Source organism: Leuciscus leuciscus, assembly GCF_965113295.1.
Source record: "Leuciscus leuciscus genome assembly, chromosome: 15".
In the NCBI taxonomy this organism is placed as follows: Eukaryota; Metazoa; Chordata; class Actinopteri; order Cypriniformes; family Leuciscidae; genus Leuciscus; species Leuciscus leuciscus.
Window position 1 is genome coordinate 4434061 of NC_138739.1, and position 23508 is coordinate 4457568.

General features: G+C 38.9%; 2 protein-coding genes across 2 annotated transcripts; one reads left to right on the plus strand and one right to left on the minus strand.

The window, feature by feature from the left end:
* Nucleotides 1-365: 365 nt before the first annotated feature.
* Nucleotides 366-3597, plus strand: rpl36 (ribosomal protein L36). The gene is made up of 4 exons (XM_082139621.1): nt 366-481; nt 875-969; nt 2233-2367; nt 3469-3597. Exons 2-4 carry the CDS (start codon nt 877-879, stop codon nt 3556-3558), a joined length of 318 nt encoding a protein of 105 aa, XP_081995747.1. The 5' UTR covers nt 366-481; nt 875-876; the 3' UTR covers nt 3559-3597.
* A 1200-nt stretch (nt 3598-4797) lies between these two features.
* Nucleotides 4798-22572, minus strand: lonp1 (lon peptidase 1, mitochondrial). The gene is made up of 18 exons (XM_082138992.1): nt 21715-22572; nt 20076-20164; nt 19884-20003; nt 19542-19800; nt 17851-17912; nt 17641-17770; nt 17486-17569; nt 16725-16945; nt 15639-15777; nt 15378-15556; nt 14817-14904; nt 14064-14186; nt 12597-12713; nt 10790-10930; nt 10548-10713; nt 9283-9503; nt 8093-8257; nt 4798-5185 (listed from the first exon to the last, which is right to left on the minus strand). Exons 1-18 carry the CDS (start codon nt 22216-22218, stop codon nt 5036-5038), a joined length of 2958 nt encoding a protein of 985 aa, XP_081995118.1. The 5' UTR covers nt 22219-22572; the 3' UTR covers nt 4798-5035.
* Between the last annotated feature and the right edge of the window lie 936 nt (nt 22573-23508).

The window sequence follows — 23508 nt, forward strand, 5'->3', positions numbered from 1 at the left end:
ATATATATAATTCTTTTTGAAGCACATTATTGTATATGTATGTTGTTGTTGTTGTTGTTTTAATATTATTTGACTATGTTGCTAAAAATATACAACAAAATAATATAAATATATAAAATAATTTGTCAAATATATAGAAACATTAACAAATATGTGCCATTTCTTTGAGTTTTCGAGGAAAATGTAAAATGATAATGCAATAATGTAATTTGGTTGTTTTATTAATTTTACTGGATCGAATCGTTTTGGTATTAGAAAAAAGCAAACATTAAAAATAATAACTCTACAATCAACCAGCTGTTTATTATGTATAATGCCATCTATGGACGCACCGGACTACAATACTTCAAAATACATTTTGTTCACTTCTAGATGGCGCCACTCGTTTTTCCCGCGATCTCTTCTCTTTTCGTCGCGTGTGTAAGTTCAACTTCCGCCGATCAGCGGTCCTTCCGGTTTGGACGCCATTAGCAAAACGCAGGTATGAATCGCCGGAGAATCGCAAGCATTAAAATCACATTTATATCTAATACATCTTACCTCAAATCATCACAAAAGTGCGCGCGTTTGTAAATATAAACCTTCTAAAGTGATTTCCAGCGATTATTGGGAACATTTAGCGTGATGTTAGTGTGTTTTGGAGGGTTTCACTGAGAGTAGATGTGGTGAAGCACTCTGAGGTGATTCTCAAACACTGGCGTTATAAATGAACTATATCTGGGAAGCTTACAACCCGAAACGTGTTTAAAATGTTAACTGTATTCTCCCTCATCATGAAATGGTGTTATATAATGACTTTGAGCTCTTGTATAGCCCACTAATAGCTCGTGTTTTCATGTGGATTTGTATGTTTAATCACATTTGTTCTCCTCAGAGATGGCTATACGGTATCCTATGGCAGTTGGCCTTAATAAAGGCCATCCAGTGACCAAAAACGTGTCTAAGCCCAAGCACAGTCGCAGGAGAGGGGTGAGTGAGGCCATGTTTCACTGGTTTGGGTTGTTAAAATCAGCATTTAACCTGTTAACTGCCAGTCTGTCAGTCGCGCGCTAATAGCTTTTTCCACATCGCACATTTTAACCCTTTAGAACCTGAAGCTAAAATAGGAGTTTTTCACATATTTAGATTCTTTTTGACTGTACAATTCTAAAACAATGCAAGGTGTCATCTTTTCCAGAAAAAGATTAGCTTTCAACAAATTACAGTTAGTGACTATTATTGTGTGTGATGAGTTTGTAAACAGAATTTAAAGACAAAAATATAAAAAACGGGAATAAATGTACTGATTTTTATTTAGAAAAAATCATGAATGAAAGAAACTAACACTTTAAAGTTGAAAAATGAACTATAATACATTTATACAAGTATTTTTTGTGACATTGGGTTGCACAGTTTTCATTTAGGACACTTTCTTTCATACACGCACACATACACATGCACGCATTCATAGGCACGCACACACACTACATGCTTAGATACGTGAGAGTAACGGCCATCCGCTTCCCAAGTTTCATTAAAAATCTGCTTCTGTCTAACACTTCTTTCGCCATGTATTTGTTTCTTTTATTATTTTCTGCAATCCAAAACACTCTAACTGCAGTGCTTCGTATCTCTCTGTTCAAATCCTTCCTTCACGCGCTGCTGTCATTTGCAGATGGAAAGCTAAACTTACCGTAATAAGCCGTATATTGCCGAACAGCGCATGTTGTTGTCTACTGTCAGGGGCAATTTGAATGGTTCTGATAGTGCAAACGCTTGAAGAGTTACGGTGACATGAATACAGCTTGCTGGTGTGTGTCGGCGACGACACGGCCGGTTCTAAAGGGTTAATTAGAAAACTTAACGGTGTAAATTCTTCCTGTGAAACCGTTTTGAAATTGTCCGTTACGGTACGTTACTTTTAGCGCGCTACATTTTTGAGATCGAGTTTAAATGTAGAACTGTGTTTGACGCATGGTTTTGATTTTCTGGCGATTTTAGTAAAAAAAAATCTGTAATTTTTAGTGCAGTACATTTACTTTATAGATCATTTCTATAACTTTGTATGCTGTTTAAGTGCTTTCAATCTGCAATAATCTTACAACCATTTTATGTTCAGATCTATGCCCCGTTTAACAGGTTAACATGTGGTTTTACACTCATGTCCGTGACTTTCTCCCATCATGCCCTGCTGTATAAACCACAGTATACCAGTGCAGTCGTGTGTAAAGTAACATCGCTGTTGTGTTTCAGCATCTGACCAAGCACACTAAGTTTGTGCGTGACATGATCCGTGAGGTGTGTGGTTTCGCGCCCTACGAGAGACGTGCCATGGAGCTGCTGAAGGTGTCCAAGGACAAACGGGCCCTCAAGTTCATCAAGAAGAGGGTATGTTGATCCCCATGAGTTTCTGGAAAATTAGCTTTTTTTTCCTTTTTCAATAAATGAGATTCCATATTGACCACATTATATGAAGATACAAATCAAATGAAAAGTGCTTTAGATTTTTGGTTTTGTTGGTTTAGTTTCAAGGTACAAAATACCACAGTAATCGAGTATAAAAATACACTACGCAGTCTTTACTGTATTTTGGTATTAAAGTGTATATATTTAAATACAAACTTGGTTTGACGATGCTTTGAAAGAAAACTCTTCGAAACAGCTTTATAATGAATTTATATGATTAGTCTATTTATATAGTTATAGGATATATAGACGCGCACACATAACTTGGTTAGACGATACTATAAAAGAAATTTAAAAACTGGTTTTCAAAACAACTTTAAAATCTTATAAACAATTGGTACAAAATCTTATTTTAAAAAATGAGTCCAGCTTTTGATTGGCAGGTTTAATTTGTGCATCTTCAGGATCTGGTTGTGTTTCCATCCAACTATTTATAAGTGCATTTTGGGATACTGCATTGAAGAACACTAGATGGAAACGTTAAGATTCACATTAATTCTGAAAATGTGCATAAAAGAACGAATTTGCTTAATTGAGGCGGATAATTGTTCAATCCGATGAGACGTGTGTATAAACTAGGATGGAGACACATTTACCGGATAAATCCCTCAAAACCTCGGGTGACTTTTCCTCAGCGGAGGCTGTGATTGGATAACTGGACTAACCAGTGGACCAATCACATCGCAGCATCTCAAATATAGGTTTAGTGGCTCTGAAACGCAAAGTCTGTGATCAGAATGATTTGGTTTAATTGAAATGAGAAGGTTTAACATCCGAACACAAGAGAACATGACAGAGTTTGTCTCATCTGAGACTCGACTCATTTATGATGGAGGGATGAAGAGCCACATTGCAGCAACTTAGTTTTATTGCTGATATTGAGTGGCAGTTTCACAGGAAGTAACGATTTTGTTCTCTTGAACACATGAGATGGGAACTCTGCTTTATTGGCCTAAATGCACAGGTGTGAGTCTAGTTTTCCTCATTGTGTGTGTGTGTGTGTGTGTGTGTGTGTGTGTACAGGTGGGAACTCACATCCGAGCCAAGAGAAAGCGTGAGGAGCTCAGCAACATCCTGGCTGCGATGAGGAAAGCTGCTGCCAAGAAGGAGTAGCCTGGATTATGACAAATAAATTTGTATGTGTAAAAACAAGCATTGGAGTTGTGCTTCATTTGAACGAGCCAATCAGTGTGCTCGACTGAGTAACGAGTGTCTGCAAGAAAGCTGTGGATCATATCAGAGTGTGTTTAACCAAATGCAGAGTTGCTTGAGGAAATAAGCCTGTTTGTCATCGGTCACGGGTTGTGTATGTGTGTATATATCTCTCTGATGCACCAAATTATTTAATTACACCGAAGAATTCAGGACTTTCCATGTGTTTTCATGGTTATTTCTGAAATGTTCACTACTGAACGAGTCTACAAGCATTCATGCTCAACTAATATATACTAATGAAACTCGTTTGTCATGCATCTAAATATATTTGTAATGAAGTTGCAATTTAGTACAATTAAAATATCAACTTTAGATGTAATCTTGAATGACACTACGGTTAAAAAACAAATCATGCTTTTGTAAATCATCAATTACAGTCATGAGAAAGAAAAGCTAAAATTATTACGTTTGTATTTGAGAAATTAATAATTACATACCAAGTCAAAATTGACATCCACGTGTAACTTTGACTCAGAAATGAGTCAAAGTTACACGTTTTTCAAACAAAAAGTTGAATTTGACCGTTTAAATTCTGACAGTTGTAATTTTTAATGAACCTTTTCATCCATTTAAATATATAAACTTTAAATGCAATATTGAATAACACTGATTAAAAAAAATCATGCTTTTGTAGATCTATCAAAATTACACTAAGTCAAATGCGATAAATTATGAATTATGTTATAATTTCAACTGTCATATGAAGTATGTCATGATTATAAATGATATCATAATTTTGAGAATTGATTTACAAAAGCATAATTTTTTTTAACCAGTGTTATTCCATATTACATTTTGATGTTATAATTTAAGTCATATTTTCAGTCATATTTTTCAATTTTTTATTTTTCAGACGAAAAGTTGAATTTGAGATGGAAGTTGAAATTGACAAAAAGTTAAAATTCTGACGTATTACTTCGAAACTATGAAGTTGTAATTAACAAACCTTGTTTTTCATCCATTTAAATATATTTGTAATGAAGTTGCAATTGAGTGCAATTAAAATATATCAACTTTAATAAATTTAAACATCACTAAAAAAAATTCCTCAAAAGACAGAATTCACTAAATTCAATAAAACTGAATGACATTGAAGAAATGATAATTTCCTCCAGATCGAGACTCACACAAGCCGTGTCATAATTTATATATTTATTGTAAATGATTTGAGGAAACACGTTTAAGGCAGTTATTTACACATATGACGAGATTATGAGTATAAAATCTTCAGTAGAGTCTTGAGTAGCAGCAACAGAGTCTCCAGCTCCAGGGATCATGATGATCCGCGTCCCATGATGCAACAGTCTCACACGGGGAATGACTCGTCCTGCTTCTCTGTGTGTGTGATGTCACGGAGATGAAACGGCGGGACTGCTCAGTGTCCCGGGAACACGATTGGGAAGATCTGGCTGTAGTTGTCCACGAAGTGCACTTCCAGTCCTTCTGTGATGTAGTCGGCCAGATCCGAGAAATCCTTCTTGTTCTCGACCGGCAGGAGGATACAGGTGACGCCCGCTCTCTTCGCCTGACAACACACAACACACATCACTCAATACACCTGTACATCTATAGGATAAATATACAATATGTAAGGGATAATGTATGGCGAGTCGTTTGTTATAGCGGATAACCCTGACAGGCTGATCGGGACCCCGACGCGAAGCGGAGTAAATTAATGTATTTCATGCATAATGTCTGAACAAATGTGTGATTTTCGATGAATAAATCAAGTTTTTTAACATTAACTGAGATCAATAAATTAAGTTTTGTTCGTATTTTTCATATTAACAAATGTAGTTGAGTAATATTAACTAATAAAACCTAATTTAATTACTTTAGCCCAATGAAACAATCATTCTGCCACACAGGAGAAACAATTTATGACAAACGAAATCATATAAGTCAAAATTACGACAGTCATATTTATGAGATGAAAAAATATCTTGAAGTCAAATTAATGACAAAAAGTTGAAATCATGAAAATTATGAAAACTCATAGTTTTGACATGTCAAAATCATGACATTAAAGTCATAATTTTTACAGATTTTTTTTTATCTCATAAATATGACTTAGTATGCCATCATTTTGACTTTTCATCTCATGACATACTAAGTCATATTTATAAGATTTTTAAAAATCTGATTCAAAATGATGACAAAAAGTTGAAATTATGAAAGTTATATATAAAAAAAACAAAGTTTTGACAAGTCAAAAGTATGACTACTTAATATATCTTAATCAGTATGTCATAAGTCATACTAAATATTTTTCCTTTTTATGTCATAATTAATGTGCTAATGACGGCCTCTCCACAGCACAGCGAGTGAAGGCCAGTAACTCACAGCGAAGGTCTTCTCCTTGATCCCCACACACACACACACACGCACGCACACACACGCACGCACACACACACGCACACACACAAGCACTAACAGTCAACCCCAGTAACTCACCGCGATGGTCTTCTCCTACCCCTTTTCCACCAACAAGAACCGGGTGCTGGTTCAGAGCTAGAGCTATTGCCAGTTCGGAGTTGGTTCGACTGACGAACCGGTTTGCGTTTCCACCGGCCAGAGAGCCACAACAGAGCTATATCTTACGTCACTGCATACGTATCATGTTGCCCAGCAACGCTAGTGCGGCAGCGCCAAACACAAACACACCAGACTTGTTCGAGATGCATCGGCTTCTCGCAGAACGATCAGCACATGAAATCAAAGCACTGCGAAAGCGATCAAAAAGCACAAGGAGTCGTATAATCTCCAAACACTCCCGCAGCTCTGATCGATCCACGCTGCTCCGATGCATCTCGAACAAGGCATCAACCATAATAGACGTTGCGTTACTATGGATGCTCATGGGTTTGCGAAAATAAATCGGCATCCAAACACGGCGAATCCAACGCGTTCGTGCAGCTCGCCGTAACTTACATAGACGGATATTATAATCGAGCTGCTATTAGCTCGACTAGCTGCTATTTAAAAATGGCGGTCACAAGTTTCTCTTCAGTCTTGTTGGCCACGGTAACCCCGCCCCCAGCCTCTGACGCAAGCGGTTCTTTCTTGGCTCCGTTCTAGACCCTGCAATGATTTGGTGCTACTTAAGAACCAGTTTTACTGGTTCGGAGCTGGTGCTTTGGCGGTGGAAAAACAAAGAACCGATTTGAAACTAGGCTCTGGCTCCGAACCAGCACCAGCTCTGCCTTGGTGGAAAAGGGGTATCACACAGGACGCGGTATGCGCGGCGCTTGCCGCTGGGTTCTGCGTTGCCCTTCAGATACAACGCGATTTGCGCTGCGCTATGACGTAGGCGGAGTTTTAAAAACTTTTAGCGGGAGCTCTATTACGTCTGTTGTTTACATTTACATTTATTCATTTAGCTGACGCTTTTTTCCAAAGCGACTTACAATTGCTATATATGTCAGAGGTCGCACGCCTCTGGAGCAACTAGGGGTTAAGTGTCTTGCTCAGGGACACATTGGTGTCTCACAGTGGATTCGAACCCGGGTCTCTCACACCAAAGGCATGTGTCTTATCCATTGCGCCACCACCCGCGCAATGGATAAGTTGTTCCTCCTTTCGGTCAGCAGCAAACAATGTATCTGTCCCGTTCTACATTTATAATGTTACAAAAGATTCTATTTCAGATAAATGCTGTTCTTTTGAACTTTCCATTCATAAAAGAATCCTGAAATAAAAATGTAAATAACGGTTTTCAACAGTGATAATAATCATAAATGTTTCTTGAGCATCAAATCCTCATAAAATACTGATTTGAATACAGCTTTCCTGACGATCTCAAACTTGTATCGTACAGCTCAAGAAATTCCGACACACACAAGACTAGACGTTCATCCATTTTGATTTCCGTGCTTGTTTGGATCCCCCGATTCTATTGGCCGCGCTGGTAATCGTCACAGAGCGCAGCGGCAAAAGTTGAACTATTTTGAACTTTGACCGCGGCGTGAGCTCGCCAATGATGCGCACCGCTGCGCTTGCGCTTTGGTCGACGCAGCAACAAAACGTCCTTGCGCGGCGCAAGCCATTGAGATGAATGGGTTTTATAGCGCAGCGCTGCGCATACACATACCTTCCTGTGTGAAAGGCCCATAAGGCAGTCAACCCCAGTAAAGCCCAATTTATACTTCTGCGTCGGACCTACGCCGGAGCCTCTACGCGTTGGTTTTAATTTATACTTCTGCGTCGTTGTCCGCGTTGACGCACAATCACTCATGGGAGGGAGCATGTAAAACCCGAGGGAGCGGTCCCAGCAGACCAATCACAGCGCTTGCGTCCACGTAGAGTTGACGCGTTGTTACATTTTTGGAGAGGTGCGCGTCAGGGTATGCCGAAGGGTACGCGCGCTACACACAGCCTACGACGTAGCTACGGCGCGAGTTCGACGCAGAAGTATAAATTGGGCTTAACTCACCGCGATGGTCTTCTCCTTGATCCCCCCCACCGGCAGGATCTTCCCGGTCAGGGACACTTCTCCGGTCATGGCCAGGTTCTGCCGGGCCGGGGTGTCGAGAGCCAGAGACAGGAGAGCCGTGATGATCGTGACGCCCGCGCTCGGCCCGTCTTTAGGAGTCGCTCCCTGAACACACACACACACACACACACTGTGTAAAACACTGTCGTAAAGATCATATTTATGAGTTGAACGCACATGAATGCCAACAAAATGTAAAAGCGCCTATTTAAGCGAATTTGTCATTGTACTGTTTTGTTGTTGTGTTTTTCATTAAGAATAATAGTCTGAGCTCATCATTCAGGCAATCCGCCCCCGAAGTGGCACTAATTTGAAAGCGAAACTAAAATGCGCACGTGTCCACGGGCGCGGAGCGAGCAGAAGAGAGCGAGCGTTTTCAGGTCATTCCTAGAGAAAAACCAGCCCGATCTCATGTAAATGTGTATCTAGAGCACGGATTGGATTTATCGTGCAATTTATACACAATAAAGAGTTTTTACATGCATGTGATACGCACTTTATGCCGTGTAATACACACGTACTCCACATCACTAATCCTACCCGAGGGGTTTACACTGCGTATCAATATGCACGTAAAAATATTATAAGATATTATAAAAATATTATACTATAGATACACTTTTACATGAGATAAAAAAATACTCATTATGAATGACCTCGCAGACTTAATTTAAAAGCCCCTGCCGGTGATACCAGTATTACCGTGTTGTCACACGTCCATTAACCGGTGGGAAGATATCCTCACCGTCACATCGCTAGCTTGGACCAAACACACTGTTGCCATCAGCTTGGCTTGTTTAGTTGGGGACATTAAATTGAATATTTAACAATATTATTGATCTGCCTGCATAGACACTATTATATGAGAACTGAACGATGACATCATGGTTTACTCCAGAGCGGCTATATATATAAATTAACTAAATTAATAACTTTATTACAACAAAAATGAACCATCACTGAACTCCCTTAAGCTGAACTGTGATGTATTTTCTTCAGGAAACAAACTTTGTTGCATTATTCTCCTGTTATCTCTGTAAAGCTGCTTTGAAACGATCTGTGTTGTAAAAAGCGCTATATAAATAAATGTGGCTTGACACGTTCCTGCAGAATAATCACACGATCTTCACCTCGGGAACGTGCAGGTGTATGTGCGATCCCACCAGGAACTCGTTCTCCGGCCGCTTCTTCATGAGGAATGAGCGAGCGAAGGTGTATGCGATCTTAGCGCTCTCCTTCATGACGTCTCCCAGCTGTCCCGTGAGCTCCAGCGACCCGTCTCTGGGTCCGTCTTTGCCCACCGGATCCCTCGGGCGCCGCAGAGACGTCTCGATGAACAGCGTCGACCCGCCTGAGGACAGGACAGGGGCACATGAGAGAATGCTGAAGCTAATGAGACATTAAAGTGGTAAAAAAAATATATATATAAAAAAAAAAACAGTAAAAATGTATATAGTATTAAAATGTCAAAAAGCACCTGCTGAAATTTAATTAAATTATAAAATAAATTATGTTAAAATAAAGCAAATGAAAATAAAGCACTAACTACAATTTAAATTATAAAATAAAGCACTAACTACAAATGAAATCATAAAAATATATATTTTTAATTATAATTTTAAGATGAAAACAAATATAGCACTAATAAAACATTAATTAAATTCTAAAAATTTTAAATTCCAATCAATAAATTGTTAAAATAGTCAAAATAATGCGCTAACTAAAAAAAACAAACATAAAAATGCATATAGTATTAAAATGTCATAAAGCACTAACTAAAAATTTATTAAATCATACAATAAAACTAATTTAAATAAAGCACTAACTAAAAATTATATCATAAAAATATAAAATTAAAATAAATAATTGTAAGAAAACAAAAACAAAAAGCACCAGTAAACATAAGTTAAATCATAAAAATTTAAAATTACAATACGTAAATAATTTTAATAAAGAAATGAAACAAAGCTCAAACTAAGAATGAATATATCATAAAAAATTTACACAAGTAGTTTACAAATAAAAACAAATCAAAATAAGGCACCAACTAAACGATGAATAAATAAAAACAAAAATAAAAACAAAAATGTAAAGATAAACAAGTCAAAGCAAAGCACCAACTAAGAATGAATTACGTCATAAAATGACAAATTAAAATACATAACTTTAAAAAGAGAATAAAAATGTAAACACAAAATTACAAAATATAAGAAATCGCTGACAAAAAATGGAAAATTAAAATAATTATATAATTCTAAAATAAAAACGATAAAAATAACACACTTACTAAACGAGACCTGCATGTCATGTGACCATTAGCCAACATCAAACCAAAACTGCACTAAACTATTCATAGTCGAATCTGGAAACGAGTAAACCGAGTTTGAACGCTCACCCATTGCGGTCCAGGCCAGGCCCATGACGACTCCCGGCGGCGTGACGTCATACATCCGGTCCACAGTGAAGATGGGCTTCCCCACGAAATCCTGGAGGTTTTCCGAAGTGACGCTGACCGCCGATCCCTCGCCGCTGACGATCCGAAACGCCACTTTCCTGAACACCTGTGAAGGTACAGAGCTCAGCGGGACGCTCAGAAATAATAATCCTCAATCTGAATAAATAATGAATCTGCTGAACCTTCTCGACTTGCTTCTGCAGGTTCCTGACGCCACTCTCCCGACAGTACTGTCTGATGAGCACGTTCAGGGCCTCGGGGGTTATTCTGGCCTTCTGCTCGTCCAACCCGCAGAGAGATCGCAACTGGGGAACCAGGTATCTCTGTGGGGGCACAAAAACCAGGAAAGTTTGATGCCGACTTCAATGCATCCGGTGGAACGAACTCTTTGGAAGTGACTTCTAGCGTCAGGGATGGCCAGTTTCTCCTCAGCAACATAACCTGATGCATTGACTATATCAAGATGGTTTTAGCTGGGGTTTGTTGACTTTGTTGCTGATTTAAGATGGTCTACCATGTCAAAACCTGGTCCACCAGCTTGTAGTCCATCTCATAAACCATCTAAAGCAGCTAATGACCAGGTAAATCCCATGTACAATCATCTTAAACTGGTTTTAATTGGGTTTTGTCAACTTTGGTGCTGGTTTAAGATGGTCTACCATGTCGAAACCAGGTCCACCAGTTTGTAGTCCAACTGATTAACCATCTAGTTCAGTTCTGACCAGGTAGGAACTATGTACAACTGGTTTTAGCTGGGTTTTATCAACTTTAATTGCTTAACCTGGTCCACCAGCTTGAAGTCCAAATGATAAACCATCTAAAGCAGCTAATGACCAGGTAAAACCCATGTACAATCATCTTAAACTGGTTTTAACTGGGTTTTGTCAACTTTGTTGCTGATTTAAGATGGTCTACCATGTCGAAACCAGGTCCACCAGTTTGTAGTCCAACTGATTAACCATCTAGTGCAATTAAATCATTGAAATAAGTAAATAATAAATAACTGGTGGGCTAATGACCAGGTAGAAACTATGTACAACTGGTTTTAGCTGGGTTTTGTCAACCTTTCTGCTGGTTTAAGGTGGTCAACCAGGTCAAAACCATATCAACCAGCTTGTAATCCAACGGACAAACCATCTAAAGCAGCTAATGACCAGGTAAATCCCATGTACAATCATCTTAAACTGGTTTTAGCTGGGTTTTGCCAACTTTGTTGCTGGTTTAAGGTGGTCTACCAGGTCAAAACCTGGTCCACCAGTTTGTAGTCCAACTGATAAACCATATAAAGCAGCTAATGACCAGGTAAAAACCATGTACAATAATCTTAAGATGGTTTAAACTCGGTTTTGTCAACTTTTTTGCTGGTTTAAGGTGGTCTACCATGTCAAAACATGATTTAGAAACTATGTACAACTGGTTTTAGTTGGGTTTTGTCAACTTTGTTGCTGGTTTAAGGTGGTCTCCCAGGTCAAAACCAGATCCACCATTTTATAAGCCAATCGATCAGCTAATGGCCAAGTATAATCTGTGCACAACCATCTTTAGGAGTTATGGCTTGTTAAGTATCTAATGACCTGGTAGACTCCATGTACAATCATCTTAAACTGGTTTTACCTGGGTTTTGCCAACTTTGTTGCTGGTTTAAGATGGTCTAGCAGGTCAACCAGTTTGCAGTCCAACTGATCAACCATCTAGTTCAGCTAATGACCAGGTAGAAACTATGTACAACTGGTTTTAGTTGGGTTTTGTCAACCTTGTTGCTGGTTTAAGATGGTCTCCCAGGTCAAAACCAGATCCACCAATGGCCAAGTAGAATCTGTGCACAACCAACTTAAGGAATTATAGCTTATTAACTACTGGTCTTGAACCAGCAACCTTCCAGTTGGCGGCTTTAAGCTATACCCATAATGCCAGACTCAGATTGTCGAGGTAACCCCAAAATATAAAACGTGTTGTTGATTTTCAGGAAAAAAGACCAAGTGAACGTACCTCCGCAATGGCCAGTTTCTCCTGAGCAACGTAGCCTGACACGTTAATCATTTCCATCCGGTCTCTTAGGGGTTCGGGGATGGTGTCGAGGACATTGGCCGTACAGATGAAAAGCACCTGAAACCCAAAGGAAACACTAATGTAGGAACAATAACACCAGCGTTTGAGATTAACCTTTTCACTCACTGGCCAGTTTGGCTTCTACATTTTTAACTGAAGTTACGGCCAATCAGAACTTCTACTGGACAACAAAGACATTTTTTTTTTTTTAGATTTCAGATTAACTACGTCTCAGTTTATATATACACTACCGGTCAAAAGCTTTGGATCGGTACGATTTGTAATGTTTTTAAAAGAAGTCTCTTCTGCTCAAGGCTGCAATTATATGATTAAAAATACAACAACAACAAAAAAGATTATATTCTTGAATATTATGACAATTTAAAATGACTGTTTTCTATGTGAATATACAGTAAAGAGTAATGTATCCTGTGATCAAAGCATCATTACTCCAGTCTTCAGTGTCACATGATCCTTCAGAAATCATTCTAATATGATGATTTGATGCTCAAGAAACATTATGATTATTATCAATGTTGACAATATTTATTTTCAGGGTTCTTTGATGAAAAGAAAGTTCAAAAGAACAGCATTTATCTGAAATAGAAGCTTTTGTAACATTATAAATGTCTTTACTGTCACTCTTGATCAATTTAATTCATCCTTGATGAACAAAAGTATTGATTTATTTTATTTATTTCCCCCAAAAAATAAAATTCTTACTGACCCCAAACTTTTGACCGGTAGTGTTTAATGTTACAAAAGCTTTAGATTTCAGAGAAATGCTGTTCTTTTGAACTTTCTATTCAGCAAAGAATCCTGAAATAAAAATGTAAAAAACTGTTTTCAACATTCATAATAATGATGAATGTTTCTTGAGCATCAACTCGTCATATTAGAATGATTTCTGAAGGATCATGTGACACTGAAGACTGGAGTAATGATGCTTTGCATCACAGGAATAAATTACACTTTACTGTATATTCACATAGAAAACAGTTATTTTAAATTGCAATAATATTTCACAATATTACTGGTTTTTTTATTATTTTTTTTATCAAATAAATGCAGCCTTGGTGAGCAGAAGAGACTTCTTTTAAAAACATAAAAAACTGTTATTTGTTGTGTAGTGACGTGTGTGTTCAAGTAAGCCAAATATGAGCAGATTCTGCACAATACACTGTATTTAATATATCACGAGTATTTGCGCTAAATCTGCACAGATTTGTCTTACACGAACTTCCCCATGAAGTGAGTAAACAATGATTAACACGATAATTTGGCTCGTGATCTGACAGCGTTTCCCGCCACAGTTCATTTTTACACGCATTTGGCGAGTGTTCATTTCTAACCCTAAATAAATCCATAGTATTCTTCCAACAAACGTGTATTTTGTCTAGTTCTCACCTTAGACAGGTCGACAGGCACATCCAGGTAGTGGTCGAGGAAGTTAGCGTTCTGTTCTGGATCTAAAAGCTCCAGTAGTGCAGAAGACGGGTCACCCTGGTAGCCTCGACCTATCTTATCAACCTGTACAACACACAGATGAGCTCAGCAAAGTTATCCCAACACACAGCGTTAGGATCACGGTTATTCAGGGTTCGTACACACACTCTGTCAAATGAAATTCCAGGACTTTCAATGACTTTAAGCACTCATTTTTTGTTTTTTTCAAGGACTACAATCAGAGATCAAAACAATATCTTTCTTTATTATCTTTTAAATTCTAAAAAAGGTAAATAGATAAATAAAAAATAAACTAATAAAACAAAATGGTACTAATAAAGTGCAGCAGATGCAATGACTGTGGAAACTTTAACCATTGAAAGGAAACTATGACAAAGATATCGCTTTACTCTTTCAAACTGATTTATTCCCCATTAATACATGATTGACCTAAAGAATGAAAGCTGTATCATATACTTGGACATTAATATGAGCAATATCACGTTCATATTCATGTGAAATGCCTCTATATCTATATCAGACAGAATGCAGCGTTAATTTTGTTTTAAAAGATTGTTTTATCAATAAAATTTAAAATATATTTTCCATTTTCAAGTTTTTCTTCATAAAAATGGCTTTTTTCATGGGTTTTTCAGGAGTTAATTTTCGAAACGACTTTAAGCACCGTGTACGAACCCTGTTTATTGTTCATACCTCATCAATAAGGACCAGTGGGTTTTCAGTCTTAGTTTTCTTCAGGCACTGGATGATCTTTCCTGGCATTGCCCCAACATATGTTCTCCTGCAACGCACCAACACAATCACAAACTGGGTACTAAGAGCTTGAAAAGAAGTGTAGACGCAGGAATGGTTTCTTCCCCAATGCCGTAAGATTGTTCACCACTAATGTTTAATCAACACTGATGTCTAACACTTATGTTAGTGTTAGGTAAGAATACCAGACACTCATAAGATCAAAAATCTCACTTTATTGTATTATTTATTTTGTCACCGATTATCTTATTGTCATATGGTTTTGCAATCATTTGGTAATTTGTGTATATATGTATATAAGTGTTGTTTATATAGCAGTGAGGTTTATTGTATTTGCTCTGTCTATAGTCTGTGGAGGGGCATTCAAGTAAGTTTTTCTTGGTAACTTTTACACATGACAGTAATAAATGACTTGACTTGACTTGAATTCTCACAAATGTTCATGCATGACATCACAGCTGGTGGGCGTGGCCTCACAGATGTACGGTACGCATCACTCACCTGTGGCCTTTAATCTCCGCCACATCCGTCATTCCTCCCACACTAAAGCGGAAGTATTGGCGATTAAGCGCTCTGGCGATTGAGCGGGCGATACTGGTCTTGCCGACTCCAGGAGGTCCATAGAAACACAAGATCTTTCCCTGTGTGCTTCCTTTAAGCTGGCTTACCGCTATGAACTCCTGCAGGAATGAACAAGCACCAGGATTAATTAATAGGATTTGTAAGCGTACAAAGATTGAGCCGCTTATGCTTGATCTTTACCAGAATGCGTTTCTTGACGTCATCCATTCCGTAGTGGTCCTCTTCCAACACCTCTTTGGCTCGGACCAACTCCAGGTTTTCCACACTGTTGGTTCCCCACGGCATGGAGGTCAGCCAATCTAAGTAGTTACGGGTGACGCTGGGGATTGTAATGGGGGGAGGATCAAAGTTTGAATGAGCGAAATACCATTTTATTGAGGTCAAAGTGCTTTGTGGAACATGGAAGCTGGTTTGCTGCTGGACTTCGATGGTCTCCCATGTCGAAACCATCTGATCGACCAATCTAAAGCAGCTAATGCCCAGGTAGAGTCCATGTACAACCATCTTAAGCTGGTTTAGTTGGGTTTTCAGCTTCTTGGGCATTATAATGGATATTAAGGGATTAGTTCACTTCAGAATTCAAATTTCCTGATGATTTACTCTCCCCACGTCATCCAAGATGTTCATGTCTGTCTTTCTTCAGTCGAAAAGAAATGAAGGTTTTTGAGGAAAACATTCCAGGATTTTTCTCCATATAGTGACTTCAATGGGGTCCAATGGGTTGAAGGTCCAAATGTGAGTTTCAGTGCAGCTTCAAAGTCTCGACACGATCCAGCCGAGGAATAAGAGTCTTATTCTAGACAAATCAGCGGACATTTTATAACAAAATAAACATTTATATACTTTTTAACCATAAATGCTCGTCTTGCACTAGCTGTGATGCGACACACATTACGCAATCACGTCGAAAGGTCACACATCACGTGACGCATCACAGAGCTAGTGAAAGACGAGCATTTATACAAAGTAAATAAATGTTTATTTGTTTTATCAAATGTCCACTGGTTTGTCTAGATAAGACTCTTATTCCTCGGCTGGATCGTGTCGAGACTTTGAAGCTGCATTGAAACTCACATTTGGACCTTCGACCCGTTGGACTCCATTGAAGTCACTCTATGGAGAAAAATCCTGGAATGTTTTCCTCAAAAACCTTCATTTCTTTTTGACTGAAGAAAGAAAGACATATCTTGGATGACGTGGGGGAGAGTAAAGAGTGAACTAATCCTTTAAGAAGAAACGGTATAGTAACAATGATGACCTCCTTACTTGAACTCTGAGGAGTGGTTATCTAACAGCCCCAGTTTGTTCAGCTCCTCGTTGATAACCTCCATGATGTGCTGCGGTACGGTACGATCCTTCAACCTCTCCCTGAACTTCTCCTCAATGGCGTCTTTGTCCTCTTTCTCCAGGCCGAGCTCCTTCTTAATGATCTTCAGCTGCTCCTGGAGGAGGTACTTCCTGTGCGTCTGCTTGATCTTCTCCTCCACCTGAGCAGCAAAACCAACAGGCCAACACAAATCCATGAATAAGCAACAGCGTGTGACAAACTAGCCGAACTAATATAAACTTCAAGCATTATTAAAGACAAGTAAAAAAGAACAAATAAATCACAAATCGCAACTAATAGACAACTGAACAACGATATGACTGAAATAAACTGTGTTTTAAGATTTTCAGGTGTTCAGGTTCAGAAACTGTGATCAAATGTAAAATAACACTGCACTTTATAAGTAAAATATACATTACAAATATAGTTACAAAAGTTGTTCAGTCAAAAACGAGTGAGTTTTCTCTTTGTCTTTTGTTGTTTGATTAGTGTTACTATAGAGACGGCAGCAGGAATATTAGGCTGCTGTCCCTTTAAGAGTTGCCCAATATAGTTACGCCTTGTGAGTCGTCTCGCGCTTCAATGGTTTAAAGTCGTATTGATATGCTCACAAAGGAATCGATAAGAGGAATCGAAATTTTTAATTTGATCTGATTTCGATATTTTCGCCTCCCACCCCTAGTCAGGAACGTGTCCTCACCTCTCTCCCGAGACGCTGCTGTAGTTTACTCAGTTCGTATTCCTTCTTCAGCAGAGAAAGTGCTTTGTAGAGTCGTTTGGGAATCTGTAACGACAGGTCTTCTGTTAGACACACATTGACGCTCTGAGACTGGGTTTCGGGGGTCGTAAACGTACGTTAGTTTCCTCCAGGACGTCCTGTAGCTCGTGAGAATCGGCCCCGGTCAGCGCCGCCCCCATGTCGCTCAGGTATATAGGGTTATCCACTACTCTCTGCCCAGCCTGCATCATCTGGAGCACAGACTCTCTAGCAAACACACACACACTGATAAACACACTGATCTCCCTTAGCATGCGGTTTTGAACAGCCTCTTTCACCTCTCTTACCTGTACAGTGGATTCAGAGCGATGATGTCACGTATGGTCTTGACGATCTCAGCCGTCAGGGCCTGATGTAAAACAACACAACGTAAGCTGTGATTCCGAGTCGCTTTGGATAAACGCATAAATGTCTTTCCGACATGCTGGAAAATGCTTAGCATACTGAACCAGGGTTATTATCGTTAACTAAAACCATTAAAAAATGTGCTACTCGAAAAAATTATAATTATAAAGGTCGATTTAAATAGAATAAATTAAGATACTTCAATTTTTTTTTAAGCTGAAGTACTAAATGATTTTAATGGTTAGAATTTTGTTTTTGTAATCAGGCTCTCAAAAATTATATAAAATTTTTTATTTAGATTTATCGACCAATATATCGGTTATCGTCTTTCAAATATAATAAATTATCGGTTCTTTATCGGCTTTCAAATATAAAGAATTATCGGTTATCGGCTTTCAAATATAAAGAATTATCGGTTCAAATATAAAGAATTATTGGTTATTGGCTATCAAATATAAAGAATTATTGGTTATCGGCCTTCAAATATGAAGAATTATTGGTTATTGGCTTTCAAATATGAAGAATTATTGGTTATTGGCTTTCAAATATAAAGAATTATCGGTTCAAATATAAAGAATTATCGGTTATCGGCTTTCAAATATGAAGAATTATTGGTTATTGGCTTTCAAATATAAAGAATTATCAGTTATCGGCCTTCAAATATGAAGAATTATTGGTTATTGGCTTTCAAATATGAAGAATTATTGGTTATTGGCTTTCAAATATGAAGAATTATTGGTTATTGGCTTTCAAATATGAAGAATTATTGGTTATTGGCTTTCAAATATGAAGAATTATTGGTTATTGGCTTTCAAATATAAAGAATTATCAGTTATTGGCTTTCAAATATGAAGAATTATTGGTTATTGGCTTTCAAATATGAAGAATTATTGGTTATTGGCTTTCAAATATGAAGAATTATTGGTTATTGGCTTTCAAATATAAAGAATTATCAGTTATCAGCCTTCAAATATAAAGAACTATCGGTTCAAATATAAAGAATTATCGGTTATCGGCTTTCAAATATGAAGAATTATCAGTTATTAGCCTTCAAATATAAAGAACTATCGGTTATTGGCTTTCAAATATGAAGAATTATTGGTTATTGGCTTTCAAATATGAAGAATTATTGGTTATTGGCTTTCAAATATGAAGAATTATTGGTTATTGGCTTTCAAATATGAAGAATTATTGGTTATTGGCTTTCAAATATAAAGAATTATCAGTTATCGGCCTTCAAATATGAAGAATTATTGGTTATTGGCTTTCAAATATGAAGAATTATTGGTTATTGGCTTTCAAATATGAAGAATTATTGGTTATTGGCTTTCAAATATGAAGAATTATTGGTTATTGGCTTTCAAATATGAAGAATTGTTGGTTATTGGCTTTCAAATATAAAGAATTATCAGTTATTGGCTTTCAAATATGAAGAATTATTGGTTATTGGCTTTCAAATATGAAGAATTATTGGTTATTGGCTTTCAAATATGAAGAATTATTGGTTATTGGCTTTCAAATATGAAGAATTATCGGTTATCGGCTTTCAAATATGAAGAATTATCAGTTATCGGCTTTCAAATATGAAGAATTATCGGTTTCGGCCAAAATTGCATCCCTAAGTAAGGCTGACCTTGACTTCTTCTGTGACCTGGAATTCCTCGTGGATCACGTTGTCCACCTCCACCATGAGGACGCTGGGAAGAGGAAGCGCCTCCACCACAAGCTCCGCCTCCCGCACCTTCTCCTCCATGGCCTCGGCCGGAGACGCCGGATCCTTGCGGGAACGTTTCTGCTTCCGGCGCGCGGCTTTGGGCGGCTCGCCTTCCGCCTCCAGCTCCAGGGACGCCGGCTCCTCCGGCTCAACATCCAGCTGCTTACTGATGCGGATTCTGGGAGACCATGAGGGGGGAAAAAGGTCAGAGGTCAACTTTCCTGAGAACGCCATTTTCAAAGCCGTGATTTTGAGCGTCACCTTCTGTGTCCCATCACAATCATACGGAGTTTGTCTCCGAGATCCTGCATCTCGTGGATCTGCACGAATGTTCCGGTGTGATAAACGGCATCCAGACTCTCCACCACATCCGACTCGTTACTGGGAAATAAACACGCCACAATCAGCGCAACATCAACTTACAGTCGTTATATCAAACACACAATCACTTACCTGTCATCTTTCTTCAGGAACACACCTGCGTACGGCTGAGCGAGGCGAACCTTTCTCCTCAACAGGTCCATCAGCTGCTTGTTTTTTACCTTCAGATGACAAAATATTCACAAATATGCTAATCAGCTTGACTGGTTTTGTTTAGGTGGGTATTTAAAAACATTTTTATTCAACACTAATATTTACATTGTAGTCAATTGGAGCTACAACAACTAATCAATACAATCTATAATAATAAATAATGTTAAGTAATAAGTACAGATGCACGATTCTGGATAAATATTCTGTTATATATCGATAGATACTCTGGATAGATATTTTGTTTCAGATTCTGAATAGACAACTAAAACTAAAATGTGATTTACGGTTCTGACAAAATGCTAATTGAGTGAATGATTCAATGACTCACTCATAAATACTTCACTCGTTTCATTACTGGATGAATCAGCATTTTTGAACAAATCTCTTGAATGAATGATTCAATGACAAGTACACTTTTTAACAGTCACTCGTCGCCACCTACTGGTGTAATGATGTAATCGACACAATCGTTATTTGAAGCGACAAGTTTTTTCCAAAAGGTGATTTGCTCTATTTTGATCATCACCGTAAATATCAGTGTTTATATCTCAACTTTTATCCCAGTACTTCTGTGTTAATATGAATTATTGTAAGACAGAAATAATGATACTGTGATGTTGAAAAGACTGTAGTCTTCAGTCTAATCATTTTAATTTTAAATAATTGATTTAGATTAACAAAACATTTTCTCAGAGCCTCTAGTAAATCACATGTTAGTTTGTTTACTTGTCTATCCGTGGGAGAATCATGCAGCTCTATTACCAAGATGATCATTCACTGCTATAAATGTCTTAAAATCAGAAACATCGCAAGAAAACTGTGGTTTCCGATGCAAAACTACTAGACTTCAACTACTCAAGACACACACTGTCTCTCTCTCTCTCACACACACACACACACTCTCTCTCTCTCTCTCTCTCTCTCACACACACACACACACTCTCTCTCTCTCTCTCTCTCTCTCTCTCATACACACACACACACACACTCACACTCTCTCTCTCTCATACACACACACACATCATCTCTCTCTCTCTCTCACACACACACACACACACACACACACACACACACACACACACACTCTCTCTCTCTCTCTCTCTCTCTCTCTCACACACACACACACACACACACTCTCTCTCTCTCTCTCTCTCTCTCTCTCTCTCACACACACACACTCTCTCTCTCTCTCTCTCTCTCTCACTCTCTCTCTCTCTCTCTCTCTCTCTCTCTCTCACACACACACACACACACACACACACACTCACACTCACACTCTCTCTCTCTCATACACACACACATCATCTCTCTCTCTCTCTCTCTCTCACACACACACACACACACACTCTATGGATGATGAAATCACCAGCAAACACCATCAACACTATAGTAAAACTGCAGTAAAACACAAAGAAAACTTCAGTGTCTCTAAAAGTCAATGTCAAACTATTGACACATGTCACAAGTTACTTCTTACTTATTTCGAATGTTTTTTTTTTTCTACCTTGTATGTTTCATAACCCCGATTGCGTCATGCATGCATCTGTGAGATCATCACCTCAATGATTTTGATGAATCTGGGAAACACGGGATTCCTGTTGACAGCGATGAGAGGCACGTTCGGGAAAACCTCGGGCACGAGCATCGTGGTGAGCGCGCTCATCTGAGGAGGAGGAGTATAAGGACCTTCATCACCCCCGGACTCATCCTCAGCTCCCCCGCTACTCTCCGCACCGTCCTGCCCGGAGAACCCGCTCCCCTGGTTCCCGAAGAGACACCTCTTCTGTTGACACCCGAGTCCAAGGCTCCCGGAGCCCGCGGGCACGCGCCTCCACCTGTCACTCACCGCGGATGCTGAGATCCTCGCGTTGTGTAACGACTTTCTGCTGGATATACTGGAGTACGAGCGCTGGATGTGGATGAAGCGGCTCCCGCTGAGAGGATCCCGCGGGAATAACGCGTTTAACCCGGCTCTGATCATGACCGTTCCTGCTGATGAAGCTGTGCTGATGCTTCTGGACGCGGGACGGTATGATCTCCACATTCTCATGTACGCCGCCATCTTGGATCTGGAGTATTCTCTGCGAGTAGCACGTGACCGCGCCAGAGTCTAGTTCTGATGACGGCGTGAGGAGAGACCACGCCTCCTTTTTGCATAAAAGGATAGTTCACCCAAAAATGAACATTTTGTCATTACTTATTCACCCTCTTGGTGTTCCAAACCTGTATGACATTAATACGTTTCTGTTAAGAGCTTCACTTTATATAATTACCATCCCTGTATTTCTAAGTGTGAGTTAGACATCTCTTCACAGTGTGGATTCTGTAACGGTAATCTTCAAACAGTACCACGTTTGTTTTATGGGATTATGCAAATGAGTTCTGGGAAGAAGTAGCCTGGCTTATTTTCTCTGTTTATTACAAACTTTTATACTGTTTTGAGTAGGGATGGGGCCGATCCGATCCAGTATCGGTATCGGACCCGATACCAGCGTAATTCACGTATCGGATTTTCCCGATCCAACCTGCGGAGATTTCCGATATCCATGAGTCATGTCTGCGCTCGCTTTAACGTCTGCTGAAATGACTCCAAAAGTGATTCCCGCGGGCGAGTCTGCTAGCTGGCTGCAAACTGTGGAATGGATTTCCTGAACGGAGGCGCGGCTCAATGAGACACAGAGTTATGAGACACGCTCCCGCTCACGAAATCCATTCCACGGTTTGCGGCTAGCCAACAACGTCCGCTGTGTGGAAATACTTAACACTGGAAACACCGCAGAGCAAGACAGCAAAATGCAATGTTTGCAAAGGTGTAATTCAGAGTCCTTTGAAGCTGCCTCGCGTCATACAACACAACGAACGCAATCAAACATTTAAAAAAGCACCACGTTACTGTGCGTTCACACCAAACGCGAATAGCGCGTCAAATTCGCGTCTACCGCGTCTAGTTGGACGTTTGAATATTTTGAATCCATTCGCGCGTCCAGAGAAAAATTTACGTGCGTAAAAAGCAAAAGTTTGAAGCGAAATCGACGCGCGTCTGAGGCAAAATCCGCTTGTCTGTTTGCACGATGCTGATGTTGATCGAGCATTTACTGCATCGGAGCGAGGATCACCCTTCAGATAGTGTGTGTGTAAGATTTTTACCCTTGCACTTTTCTTATATTTCAAGATGCAAGTATTTGACATTTTGGGAATGTAATAAATATTGACATGACAACCAATTTGAAACCCCCAGTTGCATATTTGTTTTCAAAATGGGATTTTTCCTGTTAACAGGATTTCCTGTTTTTCTGACTTCCTTTTCTGACCTTATAACTTACTTACCTCAAGTTGCCTTTTGGGACATAAA

Coding starts and splice junctions, on each gene's coding strand:
- rpl36 (XM_082139621.1), top strand. CDS start 877: ATGGCTATACGGTATCCTATGGCAGTTGGCCTTAATAAAGGCCATCCA. Junction 970..2,232: donor AGCACAGTCGCAGGAGAGGG/GTGAGTGAGGCC, acceptor GTTGTGTTTCAG/CATCTGACCAAGCACACTAA. Junction 2,368..3,468: donor TCAAGTTCATCAAGAAGAGG/GTATGTTGATCC, acceptor GTGTGTGTACAG/GTGGGAACTCACATCCGAGC.
- lonp1 (XM_082138992.1), bottom strand. CDS start 22,218: ATGGCGGCGTACATGAGAATGTGGAGATCATACCGTCCCGCGTCCAGA. Junction 17,771..17,850: donor GCTCTGAATCCACTGTACAG/GTAAGAGAGGTG, acceptor TGTGTTTGCTAG/AGAGTCTGTGCTCCAGATGA. Junction 15,557..15,638: donor ACGTCAAGAAACGCATTCTG/GTAAAGATCAAG, acceptor TCATTCCTGCAG/GAGTTCATAGCGGTAAGCCA.